Source organism: Xyrauchen texanus, chromosome 38 (assembly GCF_025860055.1).
Source record: "Xyrauchen texanus isolate HMW12.3.18 chromosome 38, RBS_HiC_50CHRs, whole genome shotgun sequence".
Taxonomy (NCBI): Eukaryota; Metazoa; Chordata; class Actinopteri; order Cypriniformes; family Catostomidae; genus Xyrauchen; species Xyrauchen texanus.
This window is the reverse complement of record NC_068313.1, coordinates 5,001,427-5,025,017: the sequence shown is the minus strand read 5'-3', so window position 1 is coordinate 5,025,017 and position 23,591 is coordinate 5,001,427. Positions and strand designations below refer to the sequence as shown.

Below are 23,591 nucleotides of genomic sequence, written 5' to 3'. Positions count from 1 at the left end.
AACGGGCAGAAGGTGGCAAATGTCGCAATTATATTTTTCGCATTTTCACTTTGTCAATAACAAAATAGCGCAAAAGGTGGATGGAAACTAGGCTAATGTCGACAATAAAAAATTGTTGAAAAAAAATGTTCTTTGTCGAATAGTCGTTTGATCTCATTTAACGTAACACGCAAATATATTTAACTCTAATGATGGCGCGAGAGCAGCACTGAGTTCATGCAAGACAAGACTGAGGAGAGGAAGGATTACACAGATCACAGTCCAGATGCACTCTAAACATTCCAAGCAGCTTCAGGTGATGTAGATCGGAAGTATGAGGGAATTATAAAAAAAAAACAAAAAGTAAATTCAGAAGTACTCTCATTGTGGAATAAGTGAAGTCTTTAAAGGAAGCACCATGGCGTTACATCTTAAATGCAGTTATATTTAATACATTATAGCTTTATTAAAATTCAAATAACATAGAAGCAGATCACGTATATAACTAAAAACTCCGAAACTGGCATTTCTCTGTGCGGTCAGTGGCTCTTCTATAAGTTGTGTGAATGTCCCGATCTAAGGGGTAGAGATTGAAAAGAGGCACACTCTGTCGCGGTGACGCACATCCCTCGAGAATCATAATATGTGTCACTTTGCATTTCGTATCCTGAAGAAAATTGGCAATACACAGCTTTATTAATTCGAGAGAGTTTTTTTGAGAGTTAAAGATAGATTGTAGTGAACGGAAAGGTGAGAGAGGTGTAGTCTTCTCCCCATTAAACACGTATATTTTCTTTAGCAGCTATACTGCAGAAGAATAAAATAGTTTTCTGAGAATGTTGAATATTATATTAAAAATGCAAATATTTTAAATGATCTAAAAATCCTTAAAAAATGCATTTACCTGACAATTTTAAATGGAAAACAAGAGAAAAAACTTGATAACAACTTGGATTTTTTGCAGTGAATTTCTTTACTAAATTAAACTTAATAAAAATTATTGTTTTCCCGTAAATACAGTGAATGTCTTCAAGAGGTATTTTTAAAAGATGATTTTGTCCTCTTTATTTTTACTAAGCACATTTAATCCAACCTTTTAAGTCGGGCCACAAGCTGAATAATCTATTAAGAGCTAATGATTAATCTTTGCAATCTTTGCGAATAATCGTTCTAATAATTGTTAGATTAATTGATTATCAAAATAATCGTTAGTAGCAGCTCTATTATCTTGTTGCGTTTGGTCTGAAAGGCCTTTAAGCTTCAAAAGTGGAAACAGAGAGGAATTTAAGTTATTTGCTGAAAATCTTGACTTTATAAGAATTAAAATAAAATGGATGGATGTTTAATATTAAGTGCTTTTTGTGTTCCGGGCGTTTGTCAAGTGTATGATTTGTAAAAAAAAAAAAATACAAAAAAAATAAATAAAGGGGGGTCCCCAGAGAAAATGGTTAGGACCCACTGGTGTAGATCCTTCCATTTTCTATACCTGCTTACCCTATGTAGGGTCACAAGGCGGTGCTGGTGCTCAGATGTGTAGATGATCACAGAATTTTCCTTTTTGGGTAAACGATTTATGGTTTGTCTAACATTAATTGAAATAAAATGATAATAAATATTTTAAAATTGCAGGATTATGACACATTCTTTAATGCCAAGGAGGACAACGCAGTCTTCGAATTTTTGGGCCTGACACCTCCACCAGGATCAAAGGTTGTAGTTGTGTTGTCTTATTATGTGTCTTTCCTTTTCTTTTACTGACCTTAAAGTTAGATATCATCACAGAATGCAATACAGTTATATGCTATCAGTAATAATGAAGAAACAACATGGCAGAAAAGTCAAATATTGCCAGTTTTGTGTTGTATATTTTCCAGTGTTTACTCAAAGACCTCTAATTTAGTGTTTATTGTGCTAGTCTCACAAAGGAAACAGTGTAGTAATGTAATTTAATAACGTAGCACCAAATCATCACTCTGATTTTAAGGATTCCTTAAAATCTTGGCAGTCTTCAGACATTTGAATGTTACAGACATTACAATATGCTTCAATGATTATGGAAATGAGGACAAAAGCACATGTTGAGATATTGTTTCATATTGATTACATGTGTGTGATTGTTCTGTTCGCAACATGGCAGATACAACACATAAATGGACATAATAAAACACGCAGATGTGGAAAGAAAGCTAACGTGTCATATAAAATGTAACAGGACAATAATTTACTGTAGCTTTAAGGTAAATAGTTCTCCCAAAAATCACAAAACAATAATTGAATCTTAATACTTTTTTACTTGACAGACCATCTTTTAATTTTTTTCACCAAAAAACGTAGTAGGAGTCCATATAACTCATGTGCAACACTGTTAAAAGTGGTAACCTGCAGTGACCTCTAACGGATCTAACCCTTAAAATGAGTTTTGTTGGTGTAGCCTAATGTGTTCAGGTGATATTTTTTGTGATGTTAAATTTATATTTTTGTGTTGAATAAAACAATCAAATGAAAACCTGCCTCAAGCACTCTTCAAGCGGATCCTGCAGAAAAGGACAAGTTTTACACTGATCTACGAAACCTTGTACAGAATGCCCCTGCAGACGACAAGGTCAATATCCTTGGCAACTTCAATGCCAGAGTAGGCAAAGATTCAGAAGCTTGGAAAGGAGTACTTGGCAAGCATGATGATGGAAACTGCAATGACAACGGGCACCTTCTGTCAGAGTTCATCACCAACTTCATTTTCCAGCAAAAAAGATGGTCTGAAGACAACTTGGATGCATCCTCGGTCTAAACTTTGGGACCTCATAGACCATATCTTGGTGCACTAGAGAGACCTTCGGGATATCATACTCACCCGAGTAATGCCCAGCGCAGGGTGTGTTATGGACCATCGTCTTGTGCACTGCAAACTCTGTCTCTACTTTAAACCCAAGTCAAATAGGGGAGGTACTTCAAGGAAGAATTTTCAGGTTGGCAACCTCCTGTCAGCTGAAGTGAAAGCTGACTTCAAGACGAGTCTTCAGTCAAGGCTTGAGAATCTCAGTTGCCCTACAGACCCCCCTTCAGAAGTGCTTTGAGAAGACCTGAAAACCACCATCCTGTAGACCTTTGAAGATGTCCTAGGCTTTTCCACAAAGAAGATCAAACACTGGTTTGATGAAAACAATCAGAAGATCCAAAATTGCTGGGGAAGAAGAGATCTGCCCACCAAGTGCACATTGATCAACTGTCCTGCTCTGATAAGAAAGCAGCCTCCCACCTTGTATGCAGCAACCTCAGGTTTTGAGAAATCCAGAATGGGTAGTCGATCAATCTCGCAGAGAAAACTCAGCTTTGCACAGACATCGGTGACTAAAGAGGGTTCTATGAAGTCCTGAAGATGGTGAACAGCCCATTGCACCAGGTCCAGAGTCCCTTATGTAGACAGGGCGTCCATCCTTAAACAGTGGTCAGAATATTTCCAGACCTTTTTCAGTGCCAACCGCATGGTCCAAGACTCAGCATTCCATTGCATCCCAGCAGCTGAAAAGTGGCAAGACAGCAGGAGTCGATGGAATTCCACTGGAGATTTGGAAGCATGGGAACTTAGTGCAACACACACATGAGAACATGAGTTCTTTGTCTGCTGCTGGGAAAAGACAAACACACAATCTCTGTGACGCAGTCATCGTCAGCCTGTACAAGAACAAGGGGGAAATGTCACATTGCTCCAACTATCGGGGATAACTCTAATTTCTGTCGCAGGAAAAATCCTTGCAAGAATACTCCTAAACAGACTGGTACCCACCATTGCAGAAGAACTCCTCCCAGAGAGCCAGTATGGCTTCAGAGCTAACAGGATTTGTTCTCAGACAGCTCCAAGACAAATGTAGGAAACAGAACAAGGGACTGTACAGTGCATCCGGAAAGTATTCACAGCGCTTAACTTTTTCTAACATCCAACCTGATGGGTCTTGAGAGGTCCTGCAAAGAAGAATGGGAGGTACTTTCCGACGTCGCGTTGCCCGAGTTGTTTAATCTCATGTCATGTAACACACGCAGCCTGTTATCTGTCAACATTTGGGTACACAAATCCGGGAGAGGGGAAGGGGGGTGCTGGATGGCAGAGGCAGGCTAAATACATACAAATTGTGCCGTTGTGATTTAACGTAATTTTGATTTTGTTACAAATCAAAAAGGGAAATGGAAAATACACACACAGCAGTCACACGGGGGTCTCAGGAGGTTATTGGGCATTAACTTATTTTTAGTCTTTTTAATGAAGTTTGTAATTTCGTGGCTGTTATGACTCAGACGAAGGCAGACGAGGAGTGGGGATCTAAAAGCAGCTTCTTTAATGAGTGAAACAAGACGGTGAACAGGGTAACTCAGAATGAAACAATACGGGGAACAAACAAAAACATCCACGTGGGGAAAAGGAAACATAAACATGAAAAACATCCAAGGAGAACACAGGCTGGGGAAAACATCCACGGAGAGCAGGAGAACACAAATCATTAGAACATATACCTTTACATTTACCAACATCTACATTCAACAACGATCGACAGAGGAATGGAGAAACAACAGGGTTTAAATACACAGGAGACATGATGATAACAAACGACAATCAGGTGAGAACAATGACACAGGGCTGGCAGTGATGAGGGCCGGGAATCATGGGAATTGGAGTTCATGACAGGTGACAAGAGAAACACGGGGCAGACAACAAGGTATCGTAATATAACCCCCCCTCAAAGGAGCGGATTCCAGACGATCCTAAAAAAATTTAAAAATCCACAAAAACAAAACAAACAAAATCGTCCAAGGAGTGAATGGGGGGGCTAGCAGACCAAAGAGGGTACACGGGGCAAACAGACAGTCCAAGGGGGGCACAAGGGGCAAAGAGACAGTCCAAGGGGCACAAAGGGGCAGACAGGCAGTCCACGGGGGCACAACGGGCAGACAGGCAGTCCAAGGAGGCACAAGGGGCAGACAGGCAGTCCAAGGAGGCACAAGGGGCAGACAGGCAGTCCACGGGGGCACAGAGGACAGGTAGACAGTCCAAGGAGGCCACAAGATGGGGACTGGGTCAGGAGGCCTGAGAGCTGGCCACCGGACAGGGACAGGTTCTGGAGGCCTGGGAGCTGGCCACAGGGCAAGGACAGGTTCAGGAGGCCTGGGAGGCGGCCACAGGTCAGGGACAGGTTCAGGAGGCCTGGGAGCCGGCCATAGGGCAAGGACAGGGTCTGGAGGCCTGGGAGTCGGCCACAGGACAGGTTCGGGAGGTCGAACCGTGGGAGGCGGATCCGAGGGTGGCTCAGGAGGTGGAGCCGTGGAAGGCTCTGGAGACAGAGCCGAAGGAGGCTCGGGAGGCGGAGCCGTGGAGGGCTCTGGAGGCGGGGCCGCAGGAGGCTTAGGAGGCAGAGCCGTGGAAGGCGGAGCCATGGAAGGCTTTGGAGGCAGAGCCGAGGGAGGCTCAAGAGACGGAGCCGTGGTAGGCAGAGCCGTGGAAGGTGGAGCCTTGGGAGGCGGAGTCATGGGAGGCTCAGGAGGTGACGTCGAGGGAGGCTCAGGAGGCAGAGCTGAGGGAGGCTCAGGAGGCGGTGTCGTAGAAGGCTCAGGAGGCGGAGCTGAGGGAGGCTCAGGAGGCGGTGGGTAGAAGGCTCTGGAGGCGGAGCCGAGGGAGGCTCCGGGATTGAAGCCGTGGAAGGCTCGAGGGGCATAGCCCTGGAAGGCTTGAGAGGCGGAGCCCTGAGAGGCTCGAGAGGCGGAGCCCTGGATGGCTCGAGAGGAGGAGCCCTAGATGGCTCGAGGCGGAGCCCTGGGAGGCTCGAGAGGCGGAGCCCTGGAAGGCTTGGGAGGCTCGAGAGGCGGAGCCCAGGGAGGCTCAAGAGGCGGAGCCCAGGGAGGCTTGGGAGGCTCGAGAGGCGGAGCCCTGGGAGGCTCGAGAGGCGAAGCCCTGGGAGGCTCAGGATGCGCTGACTCTGGGACGGTCATGGTTACAGGTGCTGGCTCTGGGATGGTCGAGACTACTGGCGCTGGCTCTGGGGCGGTCGAGGCTACTGGCGCTGGCTCTGGGACGGTCGAGGCTACAGGTGCTGGCTCACTGACGTTCGAGGTTGCAGGCACTGGCTCACTGACGTTCGAGGCTACAGGCAATGGCTCACTGATGTTCGGGGCTGCAGGCATTGGCTGGTTGGCCGTGGTATGTGTGAGCTCTGGTTTGTTGGACACAGAGTGCAGAGCCATGGGAGGTTCTGGGGACGGAGCCGTGGTAGGCGGAGGCTGGAGAGCAGAAGCCTTTCTTTTTCTTCTCCTCCTCCAGGCGGACGAGACTGGCAACACTGGATCGCTGACCGTGGCTTGTGTGGGCTCAGGCTCACTGACCGTGGCTGGCATGGGCTCAGGCTCACTGACCGTGGCTGGCGTGGACTCAGGCTCGCTGGCGTGGGCTCTGGCTCGCTGGCTCTGGGATGGTTGAGGCTACTGGCGCTGGCTCTGGGACGGTCGAGGCTACAGGTGCTTGCTCTGGGACAGTCGAGGCTACAGGTGCTGGCTCACTGACGTTCGAGGCTGCAGGCACTGGCTCACTGACGTTCGAGGCTACAGGCACTGGCTCACTGATGTTCGGGGCTGCAGGCATTGGCTGGTTGGCCGTGGTATGCGTGAGCTCTGGTTTGTTGGACACAGAGGGCAGAGCCACAGGAGGTTCTGGGGACAGAGCCGTGGTAGGCGGAGGCTGGGGAGCAGAAGCCTTTCCTTTTCTCCTCCTCCTCCGGGCGGACGAGACTGGCAACGCTGAATCACTGACCGTGGCTGGCGTGGGCTCAGGCTCACTGACCGTGGCTGGCGTGGGCTCAGGCTCACTGGCCGTGGCTGGCGTGGGCTCAGGCTCGCTGGCGTGGGGTCTGGCTCGCTGGCCGTGGCAGGCGTGGGCTCTGGCTCGCTGACCGTGGCAGGCGTGGGCTCTGGCTTGCTGGCCGTGGCAGGCGTGGGCTCTGGCTCGCAGACCGTGGCAGGCGTGGGCTCTGGCTCGCTGACCATGGCAGATGTAGGCTCTGGCTCGCAGACCGTGGCAGGCGTTGGCTCTGGCTCGCCGACCGTGGCAGGCCTTGGCTCTGGATCGCCGACCGTTGCAGGCGCGGGCTCTGGCTCGCCGACCGTTGCAGGCGCGGGCTCTGGCTCACTGACCGTGGCAGGCATAGGCTCTGGCTCACAGACTGTGGCAGGCGTTGGCTCTGGCTCGCTGACCGTGGCAGGTCCTCCTCAACGACGCCCACAGTGAACTGCGAGCCGCAGGCCAGCAGAGTCTACTCCATAAATTCGAGGAGCGTCCAGCCGTGCGTCGCCGATGGCAACCGCTCCTTGAGCGAACTGTTCAGGTTGCCCCTGAAGAAAACCACCAGGGAGGAGTCCGGGAAGTCCGCGACTCTCGCCAGCTCGAGGAAATCGTGGATGTGGTCCTCCACAGGACTATCCTCTTGCTTTAGGCAGAGAAGTCTATAGTTCGCCTGTTGAACCGCTAGATCCATTATGGTCGATCGTTCTGTTATGACTCAGAGGAAGGCAGACGAGGAGTGGGGATCTAAAAGCAGCTTCTTTAATGAGTGAAACAAGACGGTGAACAGGGTAACTCAGAATGAAACAATACGGGGAACACAGGCTGGGGAAAACATCCACGGAGAGCAGGAGAACACAAATCATTAGAACATATACCTTTACATTTACCAACATCTACATTCAACAACAATCGACAGAGGAATGGAGAAACAGCAGGGTTTAAATACACAGGAGACATGATGATAACAAACGACAATCAGGTGAGAACAATGACACAGGGCTGGCAGTGATGAAGGCCGGGAATCATGGGAATTGGAGTTCATGACAGGTGACAAGAGAAACACGGGGCAGACAACAAGGGATCGTAACAGTGGCATAGCATCACCAAACAGAATTGTAAAAATAATTGTACTCTCCCCCATCTGGTATTGATCAAACTGGACAGGTCCTTCATAACAAACAGTAATTTTATAGTTCCATAAAGACACAGTGACATGAGGAAAACAACCTGCGAATGGTTTACTCATAGCTGTCTCCGCATAATAGACTGAGATGGAAAAAGTATTTTAACATCGAAAAGGTTACAAAATTTAGCTATAAATATCTGAACATGGACACAAATATGATTTCAGAGAAACTTAAATGAGAAACAATATTAAAATGACATCTTGAATTTTGGCTTCAGAATACTTACTGTATATTGCAAGAGTTGTATGGACTACTTTTATGCTGCTTTTATAATACTTTTTGACATGAGGGTGAGTAAATAATGACAACATTTTATTTTTGACTGGGTTGCTTTAATAAATAAATGGATTAAAAAATCACAGCCACGTGACTTGAAAGCCGTATTTAGCATATGCATTCAAATGCTTTACATGATTCTCAGAAACAGGGTCTGAGGATAACTGAGACTTCATGGAATCCTGCAAAATGAAGTTAAAATGTTATGTTAAAATATAAAATGTTAAAAGTATAACATTTTAAAATGTTACCAGAGGGATGTTTTGGTGGTGCACGGATAAATATCAGTAGAGAGATATTTTAGTGTTAAGAGTTCTCACTTTAGATTTAAAGAGGTTTGTGCCTTTGTAATCATAATGCGTTCTTGCTCTTTCCTTTTTTAGCACTTTTGGGGAATTTTCCCTTACTGACAGCAATAAAATTGTCTCTCTGCTGTTTCAATAAATATCTCTCTTGGTGCAGGAGTCAAAACAAGCTGAAAATTCACAAAAGCTTCATATTGGATCTGCCACAGAGGAACACATCAATGATGACACAACAGTAATACCCACTGAATATTTTTCTCATTTTTTTCCACCATTTTTAATGAATATCCACTTCTCGTTTATCTCCAGACATGTACAAGAACTGGACTAGAATGGGTTTTCCTTGTCTACTTTTTGATTAATCTTGATTTAGTTTATTATCCATCTATCACGTTCTAACATAACACTCATTCCCCTTCTGTCGCTCTCTCCACGTTGTGTCGGAGAAGCGACACTAGGGGTCTCTCTTGAGCGCCGATATCCACCTCTGATCGATGAAAAAAGGCCAATGAGAGTTGGCAGCCAGTATTTGCATGTCCCGCCCTCGGACATACGGGTATTTAAGCGGCGCAAATACGGGAGTTCATTCAGAAAATTTCTTCAGAGCTGATGGTCTGTCTGCAGTTTGCTGCGAGTTACACACCACTATAAACGTTCCTGTTTCCTCTGACGATCTGCATGCTGTTGGATCTTGACGGCGCACAACAGCGGCTTTCTCCTTCACATTGCACGGCGTGCATTGTTGCTCCTGAGTGCTTCGACAGCGCAGACACACACACACACACTGTGTATTAAAAGAGTAAATTCCTATTAAAAGAGTAATTTCTCTAAAAGAGCAAACACAGCGGCGTTGAACGTCCTTTTAAGGACGCGTCTTTTTCAAGATGCCTTTCCGCCCCTGTGTCGTTCCTGGATGCGGTAGAGTGCTTTCCGCTTCAGACGGCCACAGGCGCTGTCTCGTGTGTTTGGGCCACGATCACACCGAGGCGGCATTTGTGGATGGTTCATGTTCTCACTGCGAGAACATGACCATGACCACGTTAGCGATCGCGGCTTGCTTTCAACAGAAAGCAAGCCACCCCAGCTGCACCCCGCATTGCTCCTTCTTCCCACGGGATTGAGGACGGTGCGGTTGGCGCTGGGGGCGATTTGGGGGGCGGCAGCGGGTGCAGTTTCGCCGGGTAACCCCCCGCGAACCTCCCGTTCCCCGACACGCTCGATGGTTTCCATCTACGCTCGCGCCGATAGCAGCTCGCCTCACAGCCTGGCTGTCTATCCTCCCGAGTCCGAAGCAGATGAGCTCGCCGCTGCATCGGAGAGTGCGGCGTCTGATGAAGAGGACTCCCCTGGACTGCCGCTATCGGGCCAGCAGGCCCAGGCTGAGCCTGACGCTCAGATGTCCGACATGCTTGCCCGGGCCGCCATGAGCGTGGGGTTGGATTGGAACCCTCCATCCTCCCCAAAGCCTTCACGGTTGGATGATTGGTTCCTGGGGGCGGCGCGCCGTTCGCGGCCTCGCATCCCCCCCCGGTTCCTTTCTTCCCGGAGGTGCATGATGAGCTGACGTCTACGTGGAGAGCCCCGCTCTCCGCTGGTCTAGGTGCCACCCGCTCCACTCTCACCACCCTCGACGGCGGAGAGCGCCACGGATACGGGGCAATTCCCCAGGTCGATAGGGCAGTTGCATACCATCTATGCCCCGGTAGCCCTACCGCCTGGCGGGGCCGCCCTGTACTCCCATCCAAGCCCTGTAGGACAACATCCTCGCTCAACGCGAAGGCCTACAGTGCGGCTGGACGCGCTGCCTCCGCCCTGCATGCGATGGCCCTCCTGCAAGTCCACCAGGCCAAAGCACTCAACATGCACGGGGGTGGACCTGATCCGGATGTGCTGCAGGAACTGCGCTCAGCGACCGACCTCGCCTTGAGAGCGGCTCCCACCCCTCTTAGCCAAGGGCGCGGTAGAGCCCGTCCCTCCAACCGAAATGAGGAAGGGTTTCTACAGCCCTTACTTCATTGTACCCAAGAAAGGCGGCGGCTTACGACCAATCCTGGACCGGCGAGTTTTCAGTCGGGCCTTGTTAAAACTCCCGTTCAAAATGCTCACGCAGAGAAATATTCTGGCTGGCGTTCAGCATCTAGATTGGTTCGCAGCGGTTGACCTGAAGGACGCGTACTTCCACGTCTCAATTCTGCCACGACACCGACCCTTCTTACGGTTCGCGTTCGACGGCCAGGCGTTTCAGTACAAAGTCCTCCCCTTCGGCCTGTCTCTGTCCCCTCGCGTCTTCACGAAGGTCGCAGAGGCGGCCCTTGCCCCGCTACGAGTAGCCGGCATCCACAGAGACCAGGTGCTCCGGCACCTCAGCCGTTTGGGGCTTCAGGTAAACTGGGAAAAGAGCAAGCTCACTCCAGTTCAGAGCATCTCTTTTCTCGGGTTGGAGTTAGACTCAGTCTCAATGACAGCACGTCTCACGAGCGAGCGTGCTCAGTCGGTGCTGGACTGCCTCGCTTCCCTCAAGCCGGGCACAGTGGTCCCTCTAAAACTTTTCCAGAGGCTCTTGGGGCATATGGCATCCTCCGCGGCGGTCGCGCCGCCGGGGTTGATGCATATGAGACCACTCCAGCACTGGCTCCAGACTCGAGTCCCGAGACAAGCATGGCACCACGGCACGCATCGGGTAAGGATCACCCCCGCCTGCCTCAAAACACTCCGACCCTGGACAGACCTCTGCTTTTTACGGGCAGGAGTGCCCCTGCAGCATGTGTCCCGAGGCGTTCTGGTCACAACCGACGCCTCCCGGTCCGGGTGGGGTGCCGTGTACAGCTGGCACGCAGCAGCGGGCCATTGGAAAGGGGCCCCGCTGCGTTGGCACATCAATTGCCTGGAGTTGCTGACCATCCTTCTTGCTCTCAGGAAGTTCCTCCCGTTAGTTCGGGACAAACATGTCCTCGTGAGATCGGACAGCACCACGGTGGTGGCGTACATAAATCGCCAAGGCGGCGTACGCTCCCGCCACACGTCACAACTCGCCCGCCGTCTCCTCCTATGGACTCAAGTCGCTGCGTGCCACTCACATCCCCGGCAAGCTCAACGTCGTAGCGGACGCGCTATCACGAAAACGCCTGCCCGGCGGGGAGTGGAGGCTTCACCCCCAGTCGGTCCAGCTGATTTGGGAACGGTTTGGCAAGGCCCAGGTAGACCTGTTCGCCGCCCAGGAAACCTCCCACTGCCCACTCTGGTACGCCCTAACAGAGGCTTCCCTCGGGACAGACGCACTGGCACACAGCTGGCCCTCGGGGCTGCGCAAGTACGCATTTCCCCCAGTGAGCCTTCTTGCACCGGTGCTGTGCAAGGTCAGGGAGGACGAGGAGCAAGTCACATTGGTGGCCCCCTACTGGCCCACTCGGACTTGGTTCTCGGAACTCAGGCTCCTCGCGACAGCTCCTGCCTGGCGAATTCCCCTGAGAAAGGACCTCCTCTCTCATGGACGGGGCACGCTCTGGCACCGCGCCCAAACCTCTGGAACCTCCACGTCTGGTCCCTGGACGGGACGCGGAAGAGCTAGCCGGCTTACCGGCGACCGTTGTGAATACCATCAACCAAGCCAGAGCCCCCTCTTCCAGGCACCTTTACGCCCTAAAGTGGCGCTTGTTCGCAGATTGGTGTTCTTCCCAAGCCGAAGACCCGCAGAGATGCGCGATTAGATCAGTGCTTCTGTTCCTACAGGAGAGGCTGGACAGGAGGCTGTCCCCGTCCACCCTCAAGGTGTATGTTGCCGCTATCGCCGCCCACCACGATCCTGTAGACGGCAAGTCTTTGGGTAAGCACGACCTGATCCTCAGGTTCCTGAGAGGCGCCCGGAGGTTGAATCCCTCCCGGCCAGGCCTAGTTCCCTCCTGGGATCTCTCGGTAGTCTTGGCAGGACTCCAGAGACCTCCCTTCGAGCCGCTTGAATCAGTTGGACTCAGAGCCCTCTCTCTTAAGACGGCCCTGCTGATCGCGCTCGCCTCCATTAAGAGGGTCAGGGACCTGCAAGCGTTCTCTGTCAGCGACACTTGCCTGGAGTTCGGTCTGGCAGATACGTCTGTGATCCTAAGACCGCGACCGGGCTATGTGCCCAAGGTTCCTACCACACCATTCCGAGATCAGGTAGTGAACCTGCAAGCGCTGCCCCGGGAGGAGGCAGACCCAGCCCTTTCGTTGCTGTGTCCAGTGCGCGCCGTGCGCATTTACCTGGACCGCACACAGAGCACCAGACGCTCTGAGCAGCTCTTTGTCTGCTTTTGGGGATGGCAGAAAGGGAATGCCGTCTCCAAACAGCGGCTTGCCCACTGGGTTGTCGATGCCATCACACTGGCTTATCACACCCAGGCCGTGCCCCTACCCTTACGGGTCCGAGCTCACTCAACAAGGGGTGTTGCGTCCTCGTGGGCACTGGCCAAGGGCACCTCCCTAGCAGATGTCTGTAGAGCCGCGGGTTGGGCAACACCCAACACCTTCGCGAGGTTTTACAACCTCCGCGTTGAGTCGGTTGCGTCTCGTGTTTTCTCAGGTCCGAGCCCGTAGAACTCGGTAACACGTAGACCGACCGGCCGGGTGGATAGCTTGTGCCCAGCACCCTTTTCCTGACGTCAAGGTAAAGTAGTGCGCCCCACTCCGAGTCGGGACCCTGGTCGATTCCTCCCCAGCCCTCCGGGTCCGCGGTTCAGCGGAGGAACTCGCCGACCCAAGCCACTGCGGGTATCCTGATGGCTACCCTGTACTGGTATAGGTGCTCCACAGGTAAAATAGAAGGCCTCCTGCGCGGACGCCCCCTGTGCGTATTTCCACGGTTCTGTCCCCTTACGAGCGGACCCCCGTGTCTCCCTTAGGCAGTTACAGCTGCCCCGGTCGCCATGCTGTAGCAACTCCCCCCTTCGAGGCTGGGATCTACCACTGCACCATACTGTCCACACGAGCCCTAAGACGGCCGTGTGACGTGTCTACCACTTTTCCTCCCCAAGAAAAAGGGCAGGTGTGGTCTCCGCAGGGTCTGGGTAAGACCCCCTTCCCTATATGCGTGTAAGGGCCCCGGCCGTGATTGCTCTATGCGAGAAACATAGAGAGAAAAGAGGCCCAGCCAGGCTGGCCCGTTCCCATGTTGGCTAACATCGCCTTGTTCCCCTCCCAGGGTAACTAGAAGGATCCCGATGTTCGTATGGGGCATTGGGGAAGGGTACGTGCAGCCGGGTACAGACGATGCGTGGCACTGGATGAATCCCTGCCCGCCTCTGTATCGGCAGTTCACGTACACGGTTCAGCACATGGCAAGATTGGAATGGGTCCCCTAGTGTCGCTTCTCCGACACAACGTGGAGAGAGCGACAGAAGGGGAACGTTTGGTTATGTATGTAACCTCCGTTCCCCGAGGGAGGGAACGACATGTTGTGTCTTTCCTCCGCCATGTCACCGAACCGAGCCACTGTTGTGGCCGGACCATTTCCGGCTCCTCAGAAAAATCCTGAATGAACTCCCGTATTTGCGCCGCTTAAATACCCGTATGTCCGGGGGCCGGACATGCAAATACTGGCTGCCAACTCTCATTGGCCTTTTTCATAGATCAGAGGTGGATATCGGCGCTCAAGAGAGACCCCTAGTGTCGCTTCTCCGACACAACGTGTCGTTCCCTCCCTCGGGGAACGGAGGTTACATACGTAACCAAACGTTTATCATATCATATCATTTTCTGCAGTATGCAGTGTGTACACTTTGTGTACACTTTATCCATTAATGCAATGCTCTATACTTGCCTTGCATTTCCAGTGTGACAAATGAACCAGAAGCAATATCAACTGAGATTTTTAACATCTCCTTCTTGATCCATGCTTTGATTGTACTGCTTAATGGTGTATATATATATATATATATATATATATATATATATATATATATATATATATATATACACACACACACACACACACACACACACACACACACACACACACACACTGGTGGCCAAAAGTTTGGAATATTGTGCAGTTCCCTATCTGTCACTCACTCCACATTGTGTCGATGTAGTGACACTAGGATTTGCCCTTGGGATTCCCAAACACCTCTGATGTTTGAGAAAATGCCATTGAAAATTGGTGAGAAAATTGGGATTTGCATGTCACTCCTTTATATGGGTATAAAAGGAGCCGGCTACGTACTCCACTGCTGTTCCATTCACCTCGAAGCAAAAAAAAAGCATTCTAAGCTGTTGGATATATGGCGCATTGCAGCAGATTTTCCCCTTCTCGCACGGATAGTGCAGAGAACACCCCTGGTTGCTCCGGCAGCTACACTAAGAGTATATCTAAAAGAGTGAGCACTGACGGAAAGCGTCTTTTTAAAAATGCCTTTCCGTCTGTGTGTCGTTCCTGGATGCGGTCGCTATCTCTCCGCCTCTGACGGCCATGATTGCTGCCTCACGTGTATGGGTCATAGCCACACCAGACCAAGGCGTTGAGAGAGCTACACAAGGGTAGTCCTGACCCGAAGGTGATGCAGGAGCTGTGCTAATGCGACCTACCTCACCATGAGTGCGATAAAGTTCACAGTGCAGGCTCTCAGGCAGGTGATGCCCACCATGGTGGTCCAGGAGCGCCACCTTCAGACTTGAGTTCTAAGATGGGAATGGCGCCATGGCATGCATGTGTGACTATCACGCCGATATGTCGCCACAAGTTCAGCTCTTGGACGGACCTGGCATTTCTGTGGGCAGGGGTCCCCTTAGAGCAAGTGTCCAGGTGCGTCATCATCACGACAGATGCCTCCAAGTTAGGCTGGTGCACCATTTGTGATGGGCACGCAGCCTCAGGTTCTTGGACAGGACCTCAACTGCATTGGCATATCAACTGCCTCGTGTTGCTGCCGGTATTGCTGGCCCTGCGGAGGCTTCGGCCGTTGATCCAGGGAAAGCATGTGTTGTTCCGGACGGACAACATGGCGACAGTAGCATACATAAACCACAAAGGCAGTTTACACTCACGTGGCATGCCACAACTCGCCCGCCATCTCCTCCTTTGGTGTCAGCAGCGACTGAAGTCATTGCGGGCAACTCACATACCAGGCGATCTCAACCACGCAGTAGACACGCTGTCACGGCAAGTTATGCTCAGGGGAGAGTGGAGACTCCACCCCCACGTGGTTCAGTTGATTTGGAGTTGATTTGGCGAAGCACAGGTAGACCTGTTTGCTTCCCGGGAGTCCTCCCACTGCCTGCTCTGGTACTCTATGACCGAGGCCGCCCTCGACACAGATGCGCTGACACGCAGCTGGCCCCGGGGCCTGCGCAAATATGCGTTTCCCCCAGTGAGCATGCTTGCACAGACTTAGTGCAAGGTCAGGGAGGACAGAAAACAGATTGTGTTGGTTGCACCATACAGGCCCACCCAGACTTGATTCTCAGAGCTCACGCTTCTCTTGACAGCCCGTCCCTGGTGAGTTCCTCTGAGGAAGGACCTCCTTTCTCAGGGATGGGGCACGATTTGGCACCCATGCTCAGACCTCTAGATTCTCCAAATGTGGCCCCTGAATGGGACGCAGAAAACCTAAGTGGACTATCACCAGCGGTGGAAGACACTATCACTCAGGCCAGGGCTCCCTCTACTAGGAAGCTATATGCCTTGAAGTGGCGTCCGTTTGCCAATTAGTGTTCTTTCCGAGTTAAAGACCCATAGAAATGCACAGTCGGGTCAGTGCTTTCCTTTCTGCAGGAGAGGTTGGGGGGGGGGGGGGGCTGTCTCCCTTCACCTTGAAGATGTACGTGGCCGCTATAGTGGCACACCATGATGCGGTGGACGGTAAGTCCACAGGGAAGCACAACCTGATCATCAGGTTCCTTAGAGGCACTAGAAGGTTCAATCCTCCTAGACCACACCTCGTGCCCTCGTTGGATCTCTCTGTGGTCCTGCTGATCCTGGGGAAAGCCCCGTTTGAGCCTTTGGAGTCAGTTGAGCTAAAGGGCCTCTCCCTGAAAACGGCCCTCCTGACTGCGCTCACTTCCATCAAGAGGGTTGGGGACCTTCAGGTGTTCTCTGTCGGCGATACGTGCCTGGAGTTCGGTCCAGCATACTCTCACGTGGTGAGACCCCGACCGGGCTATGTGCTCAAGGTTCCCACTACTCCTTTTAGGGACCAGGTGGTGAGCCTGCAAGTGCTGCCCCGGGAGGAGGCAGACGCAGCCTTGTCGTTGCTGTGTCCGGTACACGCTTTGCGTATCTACTTGGACTACACAGCTTTAGATGCTCCGAGCAGCTCTTTGTCTGTTTTGGCGGACAGCAGAAGGGGAAGGCTGTCTCCAAACAGAGGATGACCCACTGGATCGTGAATGTCATCGCCTTGGCATATCAGGCCCAGGGCCTGCCGTCCCCCCTGGGAGTACGAGCACACTCCACTTGGAGTGTAGCATCCTCCTGGGCCTTGGCGAACGGCACCTCTCTACTAGACATCTGTAGAGCAGTGGGCTGGGCGACACCCAATACCTTTGCGAGATTTTATAATCTCCGGGTTGAGCCAGTTTCGTCCTGTGTGTTGGCAGGTACGAACAGGTAAATTGGCGTGCAGCTGACCGGGTGTACCGCTTGAAGACATGCGCTTTTTCCCCCATGTGAATTCCAGAGACAGGTGAACCCTGAATGTCTTTCCTCTTCAGACCTGCGGTAGGCTAGTTCGGTGGAGAAATTCAAGGAGTGGTAGTCAGTGTCTTTACTCACTGAGCTACCCAGTCCTCCCCAAATACCCAGTCATTAACTCATGCCTGTTCTCATCATGATGAACCTGTTCTAAAACTTCCTCGGATGCTGTGGAAGCATTATTTTGGTACCTCATATTGTTGTATCTATCATAACAGGTCAATATCTCTTTTCTTGGAATGCATTGTTTATTCACCTAGAGAAAGGAAATCAAGGAAGTTGAGCAGAATGGAGACGCACACACAGCAGAGCTGGAAGAAGATGCTGTGGCTGAGGAGGTAGAGACTGCTGATCAAGAGGAAGAACCAACAGAGGAGGCTGAGGAAGATGAAGAGGAAGAGAGTGTAACTGACCATCACCTAACCCCTTCTCCTCTTCACAATTTGTCTTTTTTCCATAGCTGCTAATTTCTTCTCCTTTTAATCTCATTTTCTACTTTACCCATAATCTCAAAGTTTTGTTTTTTCATGCAGGTCTTGCTGTCATTTCTTCTTTGCAACCCTAAATTTAACATCTAACCTCCCACTTAAGCATCTCCTCTCCTGTAGTTTCATTCCTGCTGTTCTTTCCTCTCTTTACATTTAAGTTATTCATAATGAAAATTTTACTGTTTGTACATTTGGTCAGGGTCTCTGTTGATTTTACAAAGCAGATTCTTCTTGTTATTGTAGATTATTCAGTGTTTATTATCTGAAAGAGGTCTCTTGAGGAAATGAGAAGGATTAAAATGGTTAACTTCTGCTTCTTAGTTGTTCAGTTCATGAAATTTACTAATTTTAATACTTTCTTTTTGTTAGAGAAAGGCAGCTGAGGAGGAAGACCAGGTAAGTAAACATTGCTGGAACAATTCTACATGTCTAGATTATTTTAGACTAGCAAATATTGCAATGGTTTAATTAATGTATAACAACTTAACCTAGATAGATGGATGGATGATAGAACAAAGAATAAAATGACATGTATTTCCTTTTAATTTATGTCATCACTCTAATAAACCTTTTATCTTCTTTAACTCACAGGATGAAGGAGAGTTTGATAAGGTAAGATGACATACATTCTCAGTGTGCTAAGAGGCAATTTGTCATGTTAACAAAATTAGCTGCTCTGCTCTTACCACCATTAACAGGCCAATGTTAGGTCATGATACTTCATTGAACATTGTGAAATGACTTTTTCTGGTATAAATTGGACAGCAACACCTTTCAAAAATGAGCAGAAAAACAGATGTGTGCATCACATGCAGGTCTTGCAGAATTGTGATTCATGCCTGCAGCTTTATTTATTCACATATAAAATCACAAGGGAAAAAGCTTTTTGAAAAGATCATTACAAAGCTAATAATTGCTATTAATCATTTCAGGGAGAAGACAATCATCTGGTGTCAGAGGTGATTTTTAATCTAGAATTAGTTGATTCTAGATCTTTGGAGTGTGTGATACAGAACTTTTTTATGCTGCCCCAAACATCTCGGATTTCTCATTTCACTGACAACAGTTTTCCCCCGTTATTGTTTTCTTTTTATTCTCTCTGTTTATATAAAACAAATATTTGAATTATTGCATCAATATGTTTGAGTGTCCCCCTTGACTGCTAACTCACTACCCTTCTCCTTGTAGCCTTAAAAACATTTACAATTGGAAGTCGACTCACTGGCAATTTGGGTTTTGCCACTTTCATCCCCCCTTTCCCATTTCCTTTCAGGTGACATGGATGCATTTTCCATTTTTAAAAGTCTTTAAAGGGAAAGAGTGCAATTTACTTTCTGTTAAAGTACTTCTGCTACTTCCTATCTCAGTTAAATGTGCAGAAATAACTAAAGTAAGGCATTCTTAGGTTGACTTCCAGAGGAGTTTAAGCACTATGGCTCTGTGGCACTTTAAAATCATCACTCAATTTATTTGTGTGTCTCAAATAATGGAGTGAGCTTCTTTAGGGGGGCTGCTATTTGCACAGAAAGTACGCTCAGCTGCATTTAAGGTGAAGTGTTTTATTTCTGCACTATTAGCAGCAAAAAAATTGAAATACTTCAAAAACAGTTTTTAAACACTTTTTGTCGAAAACAATTGGCATTAACACAAAAATATACTGTCACATGACATAATTTATCACAATCGTTAGCCTGTGTTAATCATGCTGACAGTATACATCCTTGAAAGCTAATTTATTGTATGTGATTATGGATTGATTTTAACGGCATACAGATCCGATGCTGCAAACATGACAGTTCCAGGAGTGCCAACACAAATATCTCGTATCATGCATATCGACAAGTGCACAGACAACAAATGAATAGCCACTGTTTGTGAATAATCTAATCATGGTAGCCATCCATTTACTTATTAAAGTTGCTTTTCCACGGCAGTCATGGAATTACCCCATAATAATTTTTTATTTTTTTAAAAACATAATTTCTATGCTCAAAGATGTTTTAAATTAAAAATAAATACACAAAACTAGGAGAAAAGCATCAGAGTGCTCTTTTGGAACACTAACTTATAGCCCTATTCTATAAAAATATTGTTTAGTTTACTTTTGAATAAATGCCGGCATCCCTGTATTGAATTAAATAAATTACCAAAAGAAAAAGCATTAAATTAAAAAAATGAATTACCAAACAAAAAATATATATTTTTTTAGACCTATAACTATAAACTTAAATTAGCCTTACTCTGTTCTGTAGATGAAAAAAGTCAGCTGAATGACATTCTCAGCAAGTTTTGTTTTCAAGAATATAAACTATCAGAAATATTTGCCCAATGAGTTCGCTTTCAGAAAACGAGCTTTTGAACATTTTAAAACGTTTAAATATTTTAAATCTACCCCTCTTTACCTCGGATCATATTTGCTGAGCTTCTTCAGAAAATGTAAATTGCATTATGACATTAAATACATTTTGATGACAATCAAGTTCAGTTGGTCATTAAAAGTTGTTGGACAAATATGTAGGTCATAGAGCAGTTGTGACAGCAATGATTAGACTATTGCTCAAAATAGCCTATTGAATATCAGAAATGTATCATATGTAAGCCCTGATATTACACCTTATCAGTTTTTCTTTAATAGCTGTGCACACAGCATATACTCATCGATTGATGGTCCACTTGGTGCAGGTTGCCAGTTTGAACAGGGCCATGCCGATTCACTTTCGGGTCGGAACCGGGCAACCTGCGATAGGCTCAACATCAGTTCCACCAATCAGCGTCACCAATATTACAGTCCTATCAGAAGTACAACAGCTCCCTTTTGACTGCAATTCCTCATCTTCTGATTGCATTTATTTGTGAAAATAAAATGACAGTAAACTGCCTAATTTCAATGAATTTTCTCAATACTCTCCCCATTTTACCAAAACTTGGGAGGAAAAAGATTAGGGACATCTGGGAGGTGAATTAGCGATATACACACATTTCTGCTTGGAAATGTCTTAAGGGGAGATTTCTTTTGCAATAAACCAAAACTTGTGCAACAAAGTGTTTATTTAGGCATGATGTCATCACGCACACCATTTTTATTGATAAAAGTCAATTTGAATTGAACATTTTAAAACGTTTAAATATTTTAAATCTACCCCTCTTTACCTCGGCTCATATTTGCTGAGCTTCTTCAGAAACAGGCAGAAGATGCCAAATTTCGCAAAAATGTTTCACTGTCGATAACAAAATAGCTTGAAAAGTGGATGGAAACTAGGCTAATGACACAATTTGTTCATTGCATTAGGGACACAAATGCATCCATTTTGTAATGACCTATCTCATTCAAATTACAACATTTCACAGTAATCAGTATATTTTAATCTCTCATACCATCCATCAGTGCTGTTTAATTCCTCCAAATTCAGCTTCTTAAAAGCTTTTTCTTTTCCCTCTCTCCACCCGTGTTTTTCAGGCAGAAGATGATTTGGTGTCAGAGGTAACTTGGTTTTGATGAGCGGTGAATTTCTCTGTGAATAGATCTGAACTGCTATGTGAGTTTGTTTGTGTTGATCAGCAAAGGCTGATTGTAGTAGTGAAGACCAAACTTTTTTTTTTATTTATTATTATGTACTTATGATCTGCTGTTTTCCACCCTCATTCCTTAAATTATTTTTCTCCTTCATTCTATCTTTTAACCAAATTTTTCCCCCCACTTCTCTCCCTAGTCCTGTAGCTGCCTCCTGTCTGTATCTCTCCATTTCTCCATCAGTTTCTCCAGTTGCATGTTTCTGTCTCATGTTGTTCTCTCCATCTTTAGCTCTCATGTTCCTCTCATCTCATTCAGTCTGTTCTCCCTTCTAGGAGGAAGAAGAACTACAAAAGCTTGAGGTAGATTCATACATCCTTTAAATTAGACTTCTTTTTCTTTCCCTCTCTCAATGCTTTTCATGTCCTGCTGTGTTTTTTCTTCCTTCTATCTGCACATGTTATCTTCCTTCATTGTCTCTTGCATGTCATGGACCAAATCTGACATGGGTTTATGCTGGAGACTAAAGTGATGCATCAATGAACTTAGTTTTAGTTTGTTAGAGTTAGTAAACAGAAGTGTAAAAAAGCATTAATGCATTGCAATGCACTGACCGGAATGAATATTCAATGCATCAGTTAAATAATTTAATAATGGAATTGTGTGTATTGTAATTGTTCATTTCTTATCCAAATCACTTTTTGAAAAGCCAAACCCTTTTTCCCCCTCAATGTTTTTTCAACAAATTGAAACTACTGTTCTGCACTAAATCATGAATGCATAGTACATTCTTATGTGGTGCGTTGATTTAAAACAATGTAATCAATAATTTGAAATTGCATTTGCACACAATTATTTATAATTGTTTTAATAAGCAAATATCCAATATATAAAAAAAGCTTTACTGAAAAGTAGTACAAACTTTACATACTGAAAAAAATTATACAAGGTGCACAGCATAAATGTGAAATTGTGCACTAAAAGATCTTGCAAGCACTAAAGATACTCCTTGTGGACTGAAACTTGAAAATAATTAGATTTTTAGGGTTTATAATTAGCAAATATTTTAGCAGAGAATGTATTATTAGGGGAGGGTCAAGTACTTAAAGAACAGGGAGGGACTTTATTTTCTGAAATATTTTGAAATAATTGCATTCTTTTGGATTTTGCACTCCCTTGCAATAGTTTGCGCTGACTTGAAATAAGTTTTGCGTTACCTCACAATGATTTTTTTCACAATGGCTTTATCCTTTTATTATAAAAATGTACCATGGTTTAACTACAGTAACCATAATTGAATTGTTGTACTTGAAGTAAAACCATTTTAACCACAACATTTATCATGATTTTTCTACAGAAACCACATTTTAACCATGATTTATAATATGGTAAGTCAAATCATTAAATAGAAACATAGTTTCTTAATAGTTAAGTTAAACTTAATAGTTAAGTTTCACAAACCATGTTTCCATAAAAAAAAAACGAGGAACCGAGACGTTACATCGATGATCGACAGTAGTGGTCACTCCCGAGAGCCCCAGTCTCTTTAAATGGTTTTCCATCATGACAATTTAATTGGCAGATGTCTTTTGAAATCGTGCCTTCCATGCAAAGCGAGCATATAATAGGCGGATCGGAAGACAGTCTCCTCAGGACATTCGACTGAAGAGGCAAGATGATCTCTAAAACCTTTTCAGTGGTAATCACTATTGTGGTAAGGCTACGTATCTCGTTCTCTCCTTTCAGGGATCCAGGGTTACAATAGTAACCTAGACATTCTATAGGGTAGGGGTCCTGTGAAGCGGATGGGGGCGGGGCTGGGCTGGAATGTCGCACGCCCGGTCCCCAATCGGTCCCCAAAATCAGCGGATGAGTGAGGCGGGAACTAACCGCTGCCTCCATTCTATGTTTTTCCCCCCGGGAATTTGATCACCAAGGTCACCATAGGATACTTTTGAACATCCCCATGCCAGTTTAGCTGTGCCCAAAGCATCGGGTTGAACCAAGCGTTGGTGGATGGTGGTCTGATTACACCCTTTATCCAGCAATGCTTGTTGAGTTCTTGCTTGATTCTTACCGGTATCCGGTACGCCCCGGCCCGATCGGACGCACCACCGTCCCCACCTCCATCAGCGGACACTGATCCCGGAAGTGGCCCGGGTCTCCGCATCTCCAACATGCCGGCCCAGGCGCTACGCCCGTACCTGCGTCTGCGGGTGCCCCCACCTGAGGGGGAGGGCAGCTGAAGGTCGGGGAAGGGGAATGTGTTGCTTCCCATGGCCGGGAAGCTGGTCTCAGGAAACCTCCTCGCCTGCGCAGGGCAGGAACGGAGTAGAATGAGAGTGCAAAGGGGAGGGGGAGGGAAG

At 47.5% G+C, this 23,591-nt stretch overlaps 1 protein-coding gene across 20 annotated transcripts in view; it reads left to right on the top strand.

The window, feature by feature from the left end:
- sh3bgr (SH3 domain binding glutamate-rich protein) overlaps positions 1 to 23,591 on the top strand; it is an 80,686-nt gene that overhangs the window by 28,012 nt on the left and 29,083 nt on the right. For 4 of the 20 annotated variants that reach the window (XM_052110094.1, XM_052110091.1, XM_052110092.1 and 1 more), the window contains exons 3-10: positions 1,609 to 1,689; positions 8,725 to 8,802; positions 17,487 to 17,630; positions 18,084 to 18,110; positions 18,306 to 18,326; positions 18,647 to 18,673; positions 21,172 to 21,195; positions 21,561 to 21,587. In XM_052110094.1, coding sequence (XP_051966054.1) covers positions 1,609 to 1,689; positions 8,725 to 8,802; positions 17,487 to 17,630; positions 18,084 to 18,110; positions 18,306 to 18,326; positions 18,647 to 18,673; positions 21,172 to 21,195; positions 21,561 to 21,587 — 429 coding nt within the window. The remainder of the gene's footprint in view (positions 1 to 1,608; positions 1,690 to 8,724; positions 8,803 to 17,486; positions 17,631 to 18,083; positions 18,111 to 18,305; positions 18,327 to 18,646; positions 18,674 to 21,171; positions 21,196 to 21,560; positions 21,588 to 23,591) is intronic. The other 16 variants (XM_052110099.1, XM_052110093.1, XM_052110095.1 and 13 more) reach the window with 5 other exon arrangements.